We start from the raw sequence: 15,726 nt of genomic DNA on the forward strand, positions 1-15,726 counted from the left end.
CCCCCCCCCCCCAAAAAAAAATACAAAGAATAATCCCTTTATTTATTTAAATTTTCCTTTATAAAAATTTTCCATAATATATATATGACGACACCTTTATTATACATAGAATATATGAAAAGAAAGGGTTGAACTTGATTTTGAATATAACCCCCCCCCCCCCCCAAAAAAATACAAAGAATAATCCCTTTATTTATTTAAATTTTCCTTTATAAAAATTTTCCATAATATATATATGACGACACCTTTATTATAACCCCCCTTTATTTATTTAAATTTTCCTTTATAAAAATTTTCCACTAATGCTGGGTGACGGGAGAGAGTTTTTTTTTAACTTTTAAGAAAGGTTTATATATATGACACCTTTATAAATTATAACCTTATATTATAATGGCCGATAAATTGATGTACACTCCCAATGATGATGCACAAAATTACCCCTTTTGTAAATAACAATTCATAGTTGAAACGTTTTTACACTCAACTTAATGAAGCAACCAAGTCCCAAAATTCCCCAAAATTGTTGAGCAAACCAAAAAGAAAACGTTGGTATAAAACTTTGTTTTTAAAAGATATGAAATGATACAGATATTCATCATATCATTATCATCAATCTATTCTATAATTGGCCAAAAAGCCTTCATAAAGTGACCTCAAAGCTGACAATGTCAATGGTAATCCTTGAATGTTATGTAACTTCCAATATGTAACTATGAAGCAATTTTGTTTGTCTACATTACCGAATACTTTTTTAATTCTATTCATCTCAAATGTAACTTTTCTTAAAAATAGGTTTCTAAAACTTGAAATATAATTTTTAACTTTTCTTACCAATGAATGATGAAACTTAAGTATAAATTGAAAAACAATTTGAAATATCCAGCCTCTAACGGCTAATTTATTTACTAAAATTTCATCGTATTAAATCCAAATTAAATCTTGTTGGTTCCCCCCCCCCCCCCTCCTCCTAACCATTATGTTATGATGGGTGGAGAAAAAAAGATTACATATAATTATATTCAAATAAGAAGTGTTGAAAAAGGGGGGTGGGGCAGGTTTCAAATAATCTTTAATCTTTTAATCTTTAATCTTTTACGGAGGGTAAATTAAGTGTTAAATTACCCCTTCTGCAGATTAAGCATCAAATCCTCCCCCCTCCTCAAGGGGAAATTAGGAGAATTCTTAGTCTTACATGTCATATAAATATTTTCCAACACAGATTATAGTTATACCCCCCCCCCCCACACTTTCTTTTATGTGTGTTTATTTTATCCCTTACTATTCCAAAAAATAAAATTATGGGTGGAGTTACTGTTAAGTTGTTAACCCTTTTCTTCCCCCAATCATCCAATGTAAGCGGTAACCTGGCCATTCTCACCACCTTAGGCTTAAAGTCATAAAGTCATAATTAATATTAATCTTTTTTTTTAGTTTTAGTTCAGTTACAACATCGTTAGAGAATGGCTGAGCCTGACTCTAATAAAGTTATAGGTGACGATGATGACAGTGAGGTTGTCCAAGCTATGCCTGACTCTTCAGTTACGCGTACTCGTAGTTTGCGTGAACGTAAGACGATCCCCGATGCAAGCATACCCGATGTTTTGGATGAGGTTGACCTTGATATGTTGGAGGAAAAGGAGGGTTTGGGGTCCCCCCCCAAAAAAATAACCCCCAGTGATAACATTAGGTAATAATAATATTTTCATTTTATATTTAATAATGTTATAAAAAAACTAAAAGGGGTAGTTTCACGAAGTTTATTTATTAAGCTCAAATGCATTTCGTGAAACTACCCCTTATAAAATTAGTGGGTTTCGTCGTATTTTTACTTTTTATTTACTATTAAGCTCAAATGCATACCCCTAATAAAATTATAATAAATGGGATTATGAAAAGTAGTAACTTTTTATCTTAGGGTAGGTAAATGTTATTTATTTATTTAATTTTCAGTTGCACTCCAGGGTCGGTAATGTTGGAGGAGAAGGAGGGGTTGGGGACCCCCACAAAAAAAATAACCCCCAGTGATAACATTAGGTAATAATAATATTTTCATTTCATATTTAATAATGTTATAAAAAAACTAAAAGGGGTAGTTTCACGAAGTGCATCTACCCATGCTAAAAAAAGTATAGAAATGGGATTTTTACAGTAACTTTTTATTTATTAAGCTCAAATGCATTTCGTGAAACTACCCCTTATAAAATTAGTGGGTTTCGTCGTATTTTTACTTTTTATTTACTATTAAGCTCAAATGCATACCCCTAATAAAATTATAATAAATGGGATTATGAAAAGTATTGTATTTTTACAGTAACTTTTTATCTTAGGGTAGGTAAATGTTAAAAAAATATCCTTACTTACTTTTGGTCAGGTTAGGTTGGGTCCTCCATCCATCCTCCGGGGCGCATTCCTTCCATGTTCAGCAACTCTCGGTGCTCTACACACCAAGAGAGGCCATTTTTTTTTAGAATATAATCCCAAATTTGGTAAATTTGGTGGGTTCTAAAAAGAACCAGAGAAATTGAAAATTTATTTATTTATTTAATTTCAGTTGCACTCCAGTCACTTCAAAAATAGCTGATCCACAACGGAAGCGAATAATAAAGTTGTGTTCACCTCCAAGGGTCAAGAAAAGAAGAACAGAGTCTTCTCCACAATCGAGGTAAAAAAAACAAGTAGCCAAATAATTTTTTTTTATTTTGTCCAGAGGGCAAGGGAAAAATAATATTAATTAATAATTAAAATAATAGGCTATTTTTTTAAGGTCAAAACCTGACAGCCCAGAACCTGAAAATCCAACTTCACCCCCCAAACCTTCTCCCCAATCGAGGTAAAAAAAACAAGTAGCCAAATAATTTTTATATTTTGTCCAGAGGGCAAGGGAAAAATAATATTAATTAATAATTAAAATAATAGGCTATTTTTTTAAGGTCAAAACCTGACAGCCCAGAACCTGAAAATCCAACTTCACCCCCCAAACCTTCTCCCCAATCGAGGTAAAAAAAACAAGTAGCCAAATAATTTTTATATTTTGTCCAGAGGGCAAGGGAAAAATAATATTAATTAATTATTTTAAGGTCAAAACCAGCAAGCCCACAACCAGCTTCACAAACAACACCAGATACATCACCAATGCGCCCACTCAACGTAACGCCGCCGCCGTCTCCATCACCTACAAGTACAACAGCCACACCTAAAGCCGCAGCTGGAGACACACCTTCTTCAGCACAGTCATCCCCAGCTGGAGAAAAGCCAAAAGGGAGAGGTGGCCGTACAAGTACAACAGCCACACCTAAAGCCGCAGCCAAACCTAAAGCCGCAGCCACACCTACAACACCAGCTGGAGACACACCTTCTTCAGCACAGTCATCCCCAGCTGGAGAAAAGCCAAAAGGGAGAGGTGGCCGACAAAAAGGATCCAAGAATAAACCCAAGATGAACAGTGACAGTACGGAACATATGTTCATCAGAGGTAAGCTTAAATTAGTATAATTAATATCAATAACATAGGTAGTAACATTAAAAATTTAATTGACAGGATGTCTATTTGTCTGTACTTAAATAAAATACATTATATTATATTTATAATTAATAACCATACAATCTCAACCGTAAATACATAAATTTCTAGAATACTAGTTTGTTTTACTTTACCTATAATATATTAAATTAACTGTTCTATTGATTACCTAGACTGCGTGGGTACAGTACAAGGGGACACACACTCGCTCTATGACCGCCTTGATGGGAAGAGGATAACATATAGTAATGGTGATAAGGTACAAACATAAATACTAAAAATAATAATAAAATGTAGAGGGGGGGGGGGCAAAAGTGACACTTTTTGAAAGCAAAACTAAAAGTCAAGAAAGGAACACAACTAAAAAAAGAGTTACAGGTGTGAGATTATTAAATAAAATGTTTAATAAAATTAAAATTACTTCAGGTTTATGTCTACTTGGTTAAAGTGCTTGAAGATCATGCTTACATGATCCCCAACTACCCTGGAAAGGGTCAGAATAAGACCCCGTGGGGGCGGGGGTGCAAATACTGTAACTTCCATACCTGGGATGGCACATACCACGTGAAAGAATACCCCAAAGAGGGAAAACCATTAGAGAGATTTATACTGCAAGAAACTAACCTTCTTAGGTAATAATATTAAGTTGACATAAAATAACATGATGTATTAACGCAACGTGCCGGAGCCGTATAATTTTGATGCGGCTCCGGCTCCGGGGAGCCGTATTTGGAAATACGGCTCCCGGCTCCGGCTCCAGCTCCGGCTCCTACCTTAAAATTAATATATCAATTTTTTTCCATTATTGAATTTGATAAAATAAGATAAATAATATAAAATATTTTGCTTTTATTTGATTAAAGCTATATAAAAGTAGAAGGATGTGTGTCTATTTGTTAAGTAACAATAGTTTTTCAGTTTATTATATGGAAATAGACCGTTGCCAAATTATAATATTACTTTAAAAAATCATTTTTACCTAGTCCGGAGCCGGAGCCGTTTTTAACAAAAAATACGGCTCCGGATCCGGCTCCACAAAAAATGTTGCTGCTCCCGGCTCCAGAACACTGGTATTAAGTATTCATAAACATTGATTAAAAATATATACTGACAGACAAGGTGAATTATAGAGTAGCTTTGCTAAAAAAAATAATATTAATTGCTTACCTGTTTAGGAGGTTTAGCCGTCACTGGATCATTGACCACAGAGATGTTTACCGAGAGTATAGGAAGGGAGTGAACCTGGCCAGCTTTCAGAGGAAGTTTCAACAGGCCCAGGCAGATGCTGAAGTTATCCATGAAGTCAAAATATACGTCACTGCCCTAGAAGCGCTGCGCCACATAACAGGAAAACTGGTTAATAATGAAAGTTTCCTTCGCTTTAAGGTAAATGTATGTTTAATATTTTTGATCATATTTGCTGTTATCTAATGTCTCATACCTATATTTTTTTAAACAAAATTAATTGAAAATGATTGCTAAAATCGAAATATATCTTCATGTCAGTTAGAATAGTGTATTTTTTAAAAATAGGTTGAAAAACATACTAACTTTAAAAAATTCGCTTTAAGGATACGGATGCCAATGCCTTTGACCATATCGTCGCCAAGCAGGTCGGTTTACTTGAGAAAGGCAAGAAGCAGGATGCACCCACCAGCAAACAGCTTCATAACTGGCTGCAGGGGCAGCACAAGTATTACATGGAATCCTTCAAGAAGATTTTAGAAAATAAAGGTATTAATAACTATTAACTATTAAGTATTATAATTTATAAACTAAAACATTACTAAATAATTTCAAAATCTGAAAGAAATAACAAATAATTAATTTAAATTATCTTCACTTCCGCGGGTGTGTACATTGCCGAAATCGAAGGAAAGGTGCACACCTGCGGAAAAAATGTTAATATTTAATTATTTTAAATAATCAATATTATCTTTGTTTCCGCAGGTGTGCACCTTTCCTTCGACTTCGGCAATGTTCACCACACCGACTTCATTGCAGGTAACCTAAATAAAATAAATAAACTATTATTATTTATTAATGCAATTACAACTGCAGCAGCTACATAACCTGAATTAAATAAAGTAAAGTAAACTATTATGAATGAATAATATAAAAGAATTACTAATTTTTCAGTAACTGCAAACTATACCGATGCAGACGGTCCCAAAGAATTGTTGCTCGCCTGTGAACAGGTATAAGTTTAAAATTAATTCTTAGAAATTTAGAATGACCACAAATACCTAAATGATAATTTGATTAATTACTTATGTTTAGATGCCTAAACCCGATGCTTCCGGCCGCAGCATCTACGAATATTTCGAAGAACTGTTGAAAAGGTTTGGGCTTGAGCATTATCAACTTCTCAGCTCCACATCCGACTCGGCTGCCAACTGTGTAAAGGTAATGAAAAATTATAAATTATAATTATAAAATCATAACTATTTAATAGTTTTTTCTCGCATCGTATTTTAAATGGCTTTCCGCGGATGTAAAATGTACAATTGTAAGATAAAACCAGTTTTTTTAGATGAATATTTGAATGAATACGAGAATTAATATTATAAAACAATACCATTAGAAAGTAAATCATTAATTTATTTTTCATTCTTTAGTCCGTCAAGATACTCAATGAAGAGCACGGGAAAACCCCCACAGAGTATACAAGTTTCATGAACCATGAGGGAGTCAGTGATGATGATAGTGATAAGGAAGACACACCTGAGGCTGATAGTGAAGATGAAATCCCGTTGGATTTGTTTATAGAAGATTTAGATGAGGTTGAGGATGGTGTTGTAGAAGCCGAAGGTGAGGGTCAGGATGGAGATGAAGAAACCCTGGCAGGAACAAGACAAGGCGATGGCGGCATATCAAGTGCGATTTTCTACAGGTCCATCGCCATCAAAGATCCACAACAAAGAGAGGGTAAGTAAAGTTAAATTAAATTCATTCCCAAAAAATTCAATGAATTACATTTAATGATTTACAGGGGTAGTTTCACGAAATGCATTTAACTAAATTATATTAATTTATTAAATTATTTCTTTTCAGCAATCACAAATTTCGGGAAACTAATAGAAGAGAACATCCAAAGAACAATGAAATGTGATGAGCAGAAATGTGGACTTATAGTGGGAGGTGTTTGCCTCAACCACCAAGTGGAGTTGGCGTTGAAGCAGGCTGCCAAAGTTGTAAGTAAATTAATTAAATGATTAATAGAACCAACTAAATAACTTATACAGTAACTTAAAAAGTTAAATAATAAATTATACAAAAACGTGAAAATTAACAAATATTATATTTTTTTAGAAAGGGAAGGGGTACAACAGAACCATAATTAACCTGGCAAAGCTGGTCAGTAAAATTATGAATAACAAGAAGCTGCGTCGCATTTTGGTAGAGAGTGGACAACGTATGCTTACCAGATACGTGGAGACGAGATGGAGCTCCAGAATGAACATGATAAAGCGGTTCTTAGAGTTGTTTGACAACAAACCACTACTTCAGAAGGTGAAAAAATCCGTGCAGGATCAGAAAGGTAAACCCAAAAAAGTTAATTATAATTTAAACAACAATTTAAAACTAACAAAATTACCAATTTAAATTTCTCTCTGTCCCTTAATTAAACAAAAGAGAAAGGTAACAAATAGAAGTTTATTAAAATTTAAACTAAATAAATTATTTCTTCTCTCGTTCCCTTAATTAAAAATTAGAACTGTATATATCAATAGAATTAATTTTTAATTTTTAATTTTTATTTTAGTCAACAAGAAGTTTGACAATCTGTGGCCAACACCTGACCAGGTTCTTGCCCTCAGAGAAGTCCTGGAAGTGTTGGAGTGTGTGGATACCATGCTGACAATTCCTGCACAAGCCCATGAGGCCACAATCGTCCAGATGTTCACCATGCTGGATACGGTGTTCTTTACCCTACGGACAAGTATGCCTGGCAACTTATTCGCTAGACGTGTATTCAAGTTCCTTCACCTGAGAGTTAACAAGATTGTCCGTACTAATGCAGGATGGCAAGTCTGTCTCTACCTACACCCCCTGTCACGCAGTCATTTGGAAATGATTGCGAGTGGCACACAAAGCTTTACGGTGACACAGGATGAAGCAAAAACAATTTTACAACAAGCACCCAAAAATTGTAGGTTGTTGGGTGAACGGCTACACCGAATCTCACTGAGAGCCAACCTAAGTCCTGAAGAAAAGGCAGATGAAGAGGCCGACCTGCGTAGAGCTAATGCGGATGCCGACAATGAGGATTCCGAAGCTGACGAGTACGAATCTCCAGAAACTGCACCTCCCACAGGTAAAGATATACAATATTAATTAAAATAGATAATAATAATAACATTAGTTAAATAATTCAATTATCATTTTTATTAATTATATTTATGTATTACAGGCATGATGACACCCATCCAAAAGATGTTTTGGAACAAACAACAAGAGTTCAAAGAAATTCAGGCTCAAGCAGCAGCCAAGAAGAAAAAGAAAGAACAACGTGACAAACAGAAGGATCCCCTGGACGTCATGAAGAAACACCTGAAAGCTGGGCTGAAGGATTGGAGTAACATAGAAGAATCCAAGTTGCATGCCTTGACATACGGTTACCAACGTGAAGTCGCTAAGATAAAGGAGGAAATTGCGAAAGTCAAAAAATCTAAGTCCAAGGATTTCGATGTTGAAGAACGCCAGAAACTGTACAAACAAGGAGCAATGACCGCAACCCACAGGATGCTTACTGCCAGGTATGAACATGTTGCAGAGAAGATATGTTATCCACCTGGACTTGTCAGTTTGATGACCAACTTCAACAACTTACCTGTTTCTAATGCGAGGTGTGAGAGAATTTTCTCACACCTCAAATTAGTTTACTCATCGAGGCGGTATAACCTAGAGAAAGAAACCATCCACGCCATCATGTTCTTGAAGATGAACAAGCTAGTCCCCAAGAAGTCCCAAGCATTTTGGGATAGGCAGGTAAAAGTTACCAAGAAGACAGCAACCAAGGAACTGGAAAAGTGAAATAATTTTTGTAAATATGTTTATCATATTAATTATGTTGGAAAGAAATAAAGTAGAAGTAAAGTAAAACAAATAATTTAATGAAATAATTTTGTGTTTTTTAAATATCTGTATCATTACCATTATAAAATAAATGTTGTAATAAAACCCAAAAAACTGTTTATTGATATATTTTTTTTTTTGCAGTATTGTTATTTAATTTAACAAGGATGAATAATCAATAAGTAGCGAAGCCAAAAACATTACTCAAATCATACTTGTCTTGTGTCTTTATGCGTGGATGGTCTCTTGCTCGAGGTTCTAGAGTAAATAAGTTGGACATCAAATGAAAGTAAATACTAAATATCCAAAAATAAATTTGAATTTCAATTAAAGGGTGATGGAAAAAAATAAAAATGCGTACTTGCCGCTTCGCTTATATTATTGTACATTCAAACATCAGTAAACCAAAAATCAGACCAATCGGATAATTAGGTCACATAAAAATTTGTTGTTAAAATGTAAAAAAAATACGGACATTAATGTCAGAACTGAATTATCAGAATGCGAATATATAAGAGTCTAAGCAAAATTGTAAGTAAATTTGTTTAAAAACAGCTTGATAATCAGGTTTAATATGAGCGTACATTTAAAACCGAGTTTCAACGCAAAAAAAACGCGGAGCCGAATCTAGAAATACGGCTGCGGATGTGTGTATATTTGGTAACATATGGTTTTTAAGTTTAATTTAAGGAAATAGACCGTTAAATCATATTATTACTGTAAAAACTCACTTTAACCTAATGTGGAGCCGAGCCGTTCTGAACGACGTAAAAAAATGCACGGAAATTCTTTTCGAACACAGGGATTCAATATTTTTAGGTAAGACTTATCGATAAAACACACCCGATACTTTGTAATTTTGGAACGATATAAAAAAATAAAAAATAAACATAATTAAAAACAAAGTATGGAGCTTGCCGAATTATTCACAGTATAAAATCTGTGCGTTTAAAATTGAAATTACCAAAAGGCAAAATAAGAATAATTAAGTTATAACGAACAGACTTATCACTTTATATTTACAAATTATTACAAAATCCTTACCTTAATATACAGTAAATGATTATGTGTACTGCCTTCCGAAATAGAAAACATAGCCTATTATTTTGACGTGTATGTACTCTTATGACATTCACTCAAAACAATAGACTACAATAATTTTTTTCGGACGACAGTACAGAATTAGATCTTCTTGTGTTGACACTTGACTAAGACTTTGTTTCTTTCTTCTTTTTTTTTATAACTATGCAAATAATATTTATCACTTTATTTTATTGTATTAATATAATTCCATTTGAAGTTTTCACATTGAATATTAAATTTTTTATTATTTTTCACTTTTCTTTGTATCTAACTAACGCGTAGTATGACGTGTCAATACACTCTGAAATTCAAATAAGGACTGAAGAACTGTGTGTGTGTGCACGAGGTGCACGAGGTAGAAATGTACATGGGTAATTAGAAACTTCAATATAATTTATTTCGTTATATTTACATTTTTTAAAATAAGATTTTTTAATATGTTTTGACCACGGTAAATAATAAAAATTTGTTGGAGGAATTTTTGTGTATATATTTATCCCTGATATAACAGCATACACCGGAAACGGATGATATCAAATAACAGGGAATCTATAAATATATTGTTACAAATACAATTACAAACTATTATAAGTTAACTTTAATATATTTCATTATCGTTATATACTTTTTTTACGTAATGCAAAATTATCCTTTTTTAATATTAGGAAGAATTTTTATTTTACCCTGTAAAAAAAGCAATGAAAAAAGTAAGACGTCTAAAATGTCGTATTCTTAACAGGTAGACTTTTTGGAGTAAGGAAATTATGTCATCACATTAATTTCATAGAAAGAACCTAAAAGTCTAATATATCTAGTAAATTTTATTTCGGAATTGTTTAACGAACATACTTAATTTAAGATTGCGTGATTTATTTCGAAATAGAAATATAAAACGTAAAAATTTATTATTTTTCAAAATCTTCTATTTATTTACCAAGTACTTCGTATATAAATATTAAGAAATTTGAATATTTAGAAAAATAGAAATAGGGATGTATTTTTGAACGAAGTGAGAGGGGAATTAATATCCTATTTTTGAAATAGAATTCTTGCACACGTATATAAATATTCCCCAATTTCAATATTTTCATATGTCTAAATTCCCTTCCAAATTTACTCGAAATACGATACGTTTAGGGTTTAGAATAGTTAATATTTAAAATATCTAGTAGACACATCATTGGTTTCTAAGCAACTGTATATTAATTTAAAATTTCTGTTAAGTTTTATTAATCATTAATCATCCCACACGTTGATATATTTTAGGTATTTTAGAAATAAAATTATTTAAAGTAAATTTTAATATGTAAAGTAAATTCAAGAGAAATAGTTTTTAATAAAATATTTATTATGTTTGTAACACCATTTTCAGATTAAATAATATTTATTATTTATTTTTAACAATGGACTCGGCAAGGTATGAATAATTTTATTAAAATAAGGATAATAACATCCATAATAGCGAAGGTCAACAAATTAAACTAAAACTAATTAGGGTTGGCAATCCGTCCAATTTTTGGACCGGATTAGGATTCTTACAAAAACGGATTAATCTGTGGATTCCCGATTCTTATTTTTTACGGATTCCGGATTGCGGATTCTTGCAATATTTTAAAAAGGCCCTTTTTAAAAAAATTATTTAAGTCGTTAAATTTTATCGAGTACTGGGAAGAATCTAAAGCTGCGTTTTTTCATATTTTCAGAGTAGCCTTTCTCCTATTTCTAGACCTTGCAGCAGCCATTTTTAAACCCTTACTCAACCTAACCTAACTATGTTAAAAATTAAAATATATAGTTGGACCAAAAAACTCAAAACGCCAATTTTAGCCTAACAATTAACAATCCGAATCCGCTATTAAAATAACGGATTGCGGATTTGGAATCTTGATTCAAAAAGTGCCAAAAATTTAACGGATTCCGGATTCAGAATCGGATTGCCAGCCCTAATTCTAATGAATATAAAAGAATTAAAATGTTTAATTATAACCGTTAATCTGGTTATGCTCCATCTTATACTTAATTTCTATATGAATCATAGTGCAAGGATCGAAACATTTCTAAAGAAAACTATCCAGGAACAAGAGCACGTGATTCTAAGTACCTTCCAGCATTGATCCTGAGTATTTTCTTTCAGAATATAATAGGTCACTATCAATAAATAATATATTGACGAGAAAATTTATGTTTCACCACTTCAAGTTGAAGAAAAGTAAAAAAATGTCCACCATTTTTCGTTAAAATTCTATCAAACGTTTTGTTGAGTTCGGGGTGTCTTTAATTTATAATAATAATAATAAACATTTACTTTATCTCATATGTATGTTTAAATTAATGCTAATATGGATTAATTTACAATCTATATAACACGAGTATTCGCATATGTATCATCAAATATCCATTTTTATTAAAAGAATTAGCTTCATAAAATTTTTCAAAATCAATTAAAATACCTAAAAAAAATATGGTGAAACGTAAATTTTCTCGTCAATATATTAATAATATATGGTGTCCTATTCTATTCTGAAAGAAAATACTTAGGATCAATGCTGGAAGGTACTTAGAATCATGTGCTCTCGTTCGTGGATAGTCCTCTTTAAGATTACAGCTTTTCGGTAAGGACAAACCTAGAAAAGCCTCACTTAAAACATACTCTATAACATTCTAAGAGAATAAAATAAACATATTAAAATGTTAGTCATTGTTGCTAAGGTTATAAAACAATCTTTTTAATATTTTCAGGGTAATATCTTCTTAGAAATTAACCCCACCCCCCCCCCCCCCCCCCCCCCGACAGCGAACAACTAAGAACTCTGGCCGCAGCACTCGGCTCCCTAAACTGCCTAGGTGCAGCGCTCGGCCCCCTTGCCTGCCTAGCCGCAGCGCTCGGCTCTCTAGCCTATAACATAACATAACCTAAAATAGTTGTTCGTTGTCGGGGGAGGGGGGGGGGGGTACTCAAATTTTCAAAATTGAAAAAAAGAGGATAATGCCATTTTCAGTTTCGAAGCTACTCTATTTTTATAATTCAAGAAACTTTTCTAAAAACTTTATTTTTGCATTTTTTGTAGCGATTCAAAAGACCAAAAAGTCTTAAATTTAAGATAAAACCATTTTCTTCATTATTAGGGGAAAATAGTCTATAGTAAGATACGATACATGAGTTTTCACAATGGATCAGAACAGGTTTCAACGACTGTCTGTCTATTCTGCTGTTTTCATATTAAAATGACATGTAATGTTCAGTAAGGTTGGTGAAATATTTCTGGCGGCTGGTAATGCTTACAGCAAACTTGGAGACGCGGTCATGACTCTTTACAACTGCCAAGATGAAGGTGAGATTTCTAATCCGTATAATAAAGTAACAGGATCTGTGTGTGTGTCTGTACCAAAGGATCTCGCTAACCGCTGAACTGATATGGTTCTCCTTTACAATGTAGCTTCTGATAGGACCTAGGAAGGTTTTAATCATTTTTGAGGAGGGTACTCTCAATAGAAAAAATTCTCCTAAAAAAATTTATTTTGTAAATTTAAAACTAAAAATTAAAAATGGGGATGGGGGGGTTGTATTTGACTCCATCATTCCCAATTTATTTTTACTTTTTCTTTTCAAAACTACGGGGCGTAGCCGTAAGTAAATTATAAATTGACTTCGCTTCATAAGACAAACACTCAACTCATACGATTGAGTTTTTGAAAAAATTGTTCTGAAAAAAAATTCATGAATTTATTTCTCCACAATACCTAGTTATTATTTGGTATAGGCTTCGTACTTTCAGGCTTCAGGGGACACTTTAGGCGTAAGGGGGTTGAACCTCTACTTTCAATCAAGTTAAAAAAAAGGTTTTTTAAAAGATTGATTAAAATAAAATGTCTCGCTGGGGGGGGGGGGGGGAGTGCAAGAAATTCCCTCCCATAAAATAGTTAAAAATATACTCTATTAGACTTATTAGTTAGTGTTAGTTTGACCTTCTCGATGCATTTGATATTGAAATGAGTTTATATTACCTGGATCTTACACTAGATTATCATATACTCTAATAGAATGAAACTTGTAGCGGGCTAAAACAACGATCCCCCCTGTACCTCACCCCCCCCCCCTCTTAATAAATTAAAGAACTGACCAGTAAATGAGGGGAAAATACCAACCTTAAATTACATTTTTTCCCCTGTCATAATATCCACGTATATTCTACATCTATTGATGGCCAGTTTTTGGGTTTTCTTATTGGAATGGTTGATTAAGATAAAACAAAAGATATATTATTACTTGGATGTTGCTTCAGATTTTCGTGTACTCTGATAGAGTGATGCTCGCAGCTGGCTAAAAAGAATATTCACCCATCCACGCCCTTTACTCCAATCCTACTGAATGAATCAACTGACCAATAAATGATGCCCATATATTATCAACCTAAATTGACAAATTTTCAGCTGTTAATATAGCCACAAATACCCTAGACCTATACATTAACAAAACAAATGTTTTAATTGTTTTAATTTTAGAACCTCTGCCGAGTGTTAGAAATGAGGCCAATTTAAATCAACAATCAGGTTACTTATATTATACTAGCAGCTACGCCCCCTAGAAGCCTCTAGGGGCACTCAACGCTTGACCTCATCTCATTTTAAATTTGGGTTTTATAAGAGTAAAAAAATAATTTTCTTTTGGTGGGGGGCGGGGAGGGGTTGCAGACACCCTCCTTAAAAAAAGATTAAAACCTTCCCAGGACCTATAAGAAGCTTCATTGTAAAGCGGTTCAGCGGTTAGCGAGATCCTTTGGGACAGACAAAAAACGCTTACTACTTTATATAATGGGATAGAAAAATAAGGATGACAACATCCATCAAAGCTAAGCTTTGAAACTAAAGGACAAACGGACATGACCTTTTTATCTGCCCCCTAAATATTATTTTATATTTATTTCGCTTGTTGGCTGTACCTTATTCCTACTACATACCTACCTAAACTGATTTTCAAAATTTAAGGCAAAGTAGAGAGCCAACCAACGACTTACATCAGCAAACTTCCGCCAGGATTAGCAGCACAGAGAAAATAATCATGTACCAATGGATATATTATTACGTGGATGTTACACAAGATTTTCATGTTCTCTTTTAAAGTGAAACTTGCAGCGGGCTAAAATAATAATTACCCTCATTCAACCCCTTTACACCATCCCCTGCCCGCCTACTGGATGAACGAACTTATCAATGTCCATTTTAGCAACCTGTCATAATATACAAGTATTTTCTATATTCATTTATGTACCATAATAATAGCGACCTTGTAGACAAAGAATGTACACTAGTTTAAAAAGTACTAGTAATAAAAAAAACTTTTAAATACTGTTTCTTACGGATGAATAAAAAATCTCTTAATTTTTTGCATTTTGTAACCATTACCTAATACCTAAACATTTTGAAAAGTATTTTAAAATTAATATTTACAAATTTGCACTGCCAAAAATTGGAACTGATATGATCTTCTTAAAACAGTACTTTAAAAATTTGTTTTTTGACTGTTATCAATTTATTTACAAAGTTTCGTAATTATTTTCATGCAAACTAAGAAAAGAAACTACGAAACGAGTGAATAAATAATAAATATGTATTATTTGTACCTGTTATTTGTACTTTTAATGACTATTCCAATATGGCTTCGAAACCTCATAATTTCCGCTGAATTAGAAGCGGTTCTCAGTCATACTGAAAATTATGTATATCATCGTATTACAAACAATTTCCCACGAATATTAAAATACAAATCATAAAATTGATTCCAGTTTTGTAAGCACGGGCATCTTATGATTTTTTATTTTAATAACCGCGGAAAATTGTTTGTAGTGCAATGCTATATATGATTTTTCAGTATGGCTGAGAAAAGATTCTAATTCATATCATATTTGTTGAAAATATTCTGTTATTTGAACAATTTTTCTTGTTGAATTCCATGTTTTTTGTGTGTTTGTTTTGTAATAAAAATGTGCTTGTTAATGTTAATAAAATATCTATTTAGCTGTAATTTTTCTCATTATTTCAGAAAT

General features: G+C 32.8%; 4 protein-coding genes across 5 annotated transcripts; all 4 read left to right on the top strand.

The window, feature by feature from the left end:
• Window positions 1–173: 173 nt before the first annotated feature.
• Window positions 174–3,122, top strand: LOC145324714 (uncharacterized). The gene is made up of 3 exons (XM_080167311.1): window positions 174–1,687; window positions 1,951–2,034; window positions 2,552–3,122. The coding sequence occupies exons 1-3, from the start codon at window positions 1,461–1,463 to the stop codon at window positions 2,664–2,666; spliced, it is 426 nt and encodes a 141-aa protein (XP_080023437.1). The 5' UTR covers window positions 174–1,460; the 3' UTR covers window positions 2,667–3,122.
• LOC145324713 (uncharacterized) lies at window positions 2,824–5,958 on the top strand. Its single transcript, XM_080167310.1, has 7 exons — window positions 2,824–3,472; window positions 3,694–3,779; window positions 3,947–4,152; window positions 4,696–4,906; window positions 5,092–5,254; window positions 5,471–5,524; window positions 5,660–5,958. Exons 1-7 carry the CDS (start codon window positions 3,133–3,135, stop codon window positions 5,722–5,724), a joined length of 1,125 nt encoding a protein of 374 aa, XP_080023436.1. The 5' UTR covers window positions 2,824–3,132; the 3' UTR covers window positions 5,725–5,958.
• Window positions 5,959–6,097: 139 nt separating this feature from the next.
• LOC145324711 (uncharacterized) lies at window positions 6,098–8,713 on the top strand. The gene is made up of 5 exons (XM_080167308.1): window positions 6,098–6,448; window positions 6,575–6,714; window positions 6,833–7,061; window positions 7,287–7,838; window positions 7,935–8,713. The coding sequence occupies exons 1-5, from the start codon at window positions 6,196–6,198 to the stop codon at window positions 8,555–8,557; spliced, it is 1,797 nt and encodes a 598-aa protein (XP_080023434.1). The 5' UTR covers window positions 6,098–6,195; the 3' UTR covers window positions 8,558–8,713.
• Window positions 8,714–10,980: 2,267 nt separating this feature from the next.
• LOC145324715 (uncharacterized) lies at window positions 10,981–15,725 on the top strand. Of its 2 annotated transcripts, XR_013881313.1 has the most exons (5): window positions 10,981–11,099; window positions 12,926–13,014; window positions 14,186–14,233; window positions 14,669–15,399; window positions 15,552–15,725. XR_013881313.1 is itself a non-coding variant. In XM_080167312.1 (4 exons), exons 1-4 carry the CDS (start codon window positions 11,086–11,088, stop codon window positions 14,737–14,739), a joined length of 222 nt encoding a protein of 73 aa, XP_080023438.1. In that variant the 5' UTR covers window positions 10,981–11,085; the 3' UTR covers window positions 14,740–15,725. The 2 variants fall into 2 exon arrangements, 1 of the variants encoding a protein (XP_080023438.1); XM_080167312.1 differs by having other exon boundaries at window positions 14,669–15,725.
• Window position 15,726: the final 1 nt, after the last annotated feature.

This window comes from Acartia tonsa, chromosome 7 (genome assembly GCF_053477335.1).
Source record: "Acartia tonsa isolate MP-2025a chromosome 7, ASM5347733v1, whole genome shotgun sequence".
Lineage (NCBI taxonomy): Eukaryota > Metazoa > Arthropoda > Copepoda > Calanoida > Acartiidae > Acartia > Acartia tonsa.

Coding starts and splice junctions, on each gene's coding strand:
- LOC145324714 (XM_080167311.1), top strand. CDS start 1,461: ATGGCTGAGCCTGACTCTAATAAAGTTATAGGTGACGATGATGACAGT. Junction 1,688..1,950: donor ACCCCCAGTGATAACATTAG/GTAATAATAATA, acceptor TTTAATTTTCAG/TTGCACTCCAGGGTCGGTAA. Junction 2,035..2,551: donor ACCCCCAGTGATAACATTAG/GTAATAATAATA, acceptor ATTTAATTTCAG/TTGCACTCCAGTCACTTCAA.
- LOC145324711 (XM_080167308.1), top strand. CDS start 6,196: ATGAACCATGAGGGAGTCAGTGATGATGATAGTGATAAGGAAGACACA. Junction 6,449..6,574: donor AGATCCACAACAAAGAGAGG/GTAAGTAAAGTT, acceptor ATTTCTTTTCAG/CAATCACAAATTTCGGGAAA. Junction 7,839..7,934: donor AGAAACTGCACCTCCCACAG/GTAAAGATATAC, acceptor TATGTATTACAG/GCATGATGACACCCATCCAA.
- LOC145324713 (XM_080167310.1), top strand. CDS start 3,133: ATGCGCCCACTCAACGTAACGCCGCCGCCGTCTCCATCACCTACAAGT. Junction 3,473..3,693: donor GGAACATATGTTCATCAGAG/GTAAGCTTAAAT, acceptor TTGATTACCTAG/ACTGCGTGGGTACAGTACAA. Junction 3,780..3,946: donor CATATAGTAATGGTGATAAG/GTACAAACATAA, acceptor AAATTACTTCAG/GTTTATGTCTACTTGGTTAA.
- LOC145324715 (XM_080167312.1), top strand. Junction 13,015..14,185: donor TTACAACTGCCAAGATGAAG/GTGAGATTTCTA, acceptor TTTTAATTTTAG/AACCTCTGCCGAGTGTTAGA. Junction 14,234..14,668: donor CAATTTAAATCAACAATCAG/GTTACTTATATT, acceptor TCAAAATTTAAG/GCAAAGTAGAGAGCCAACCA.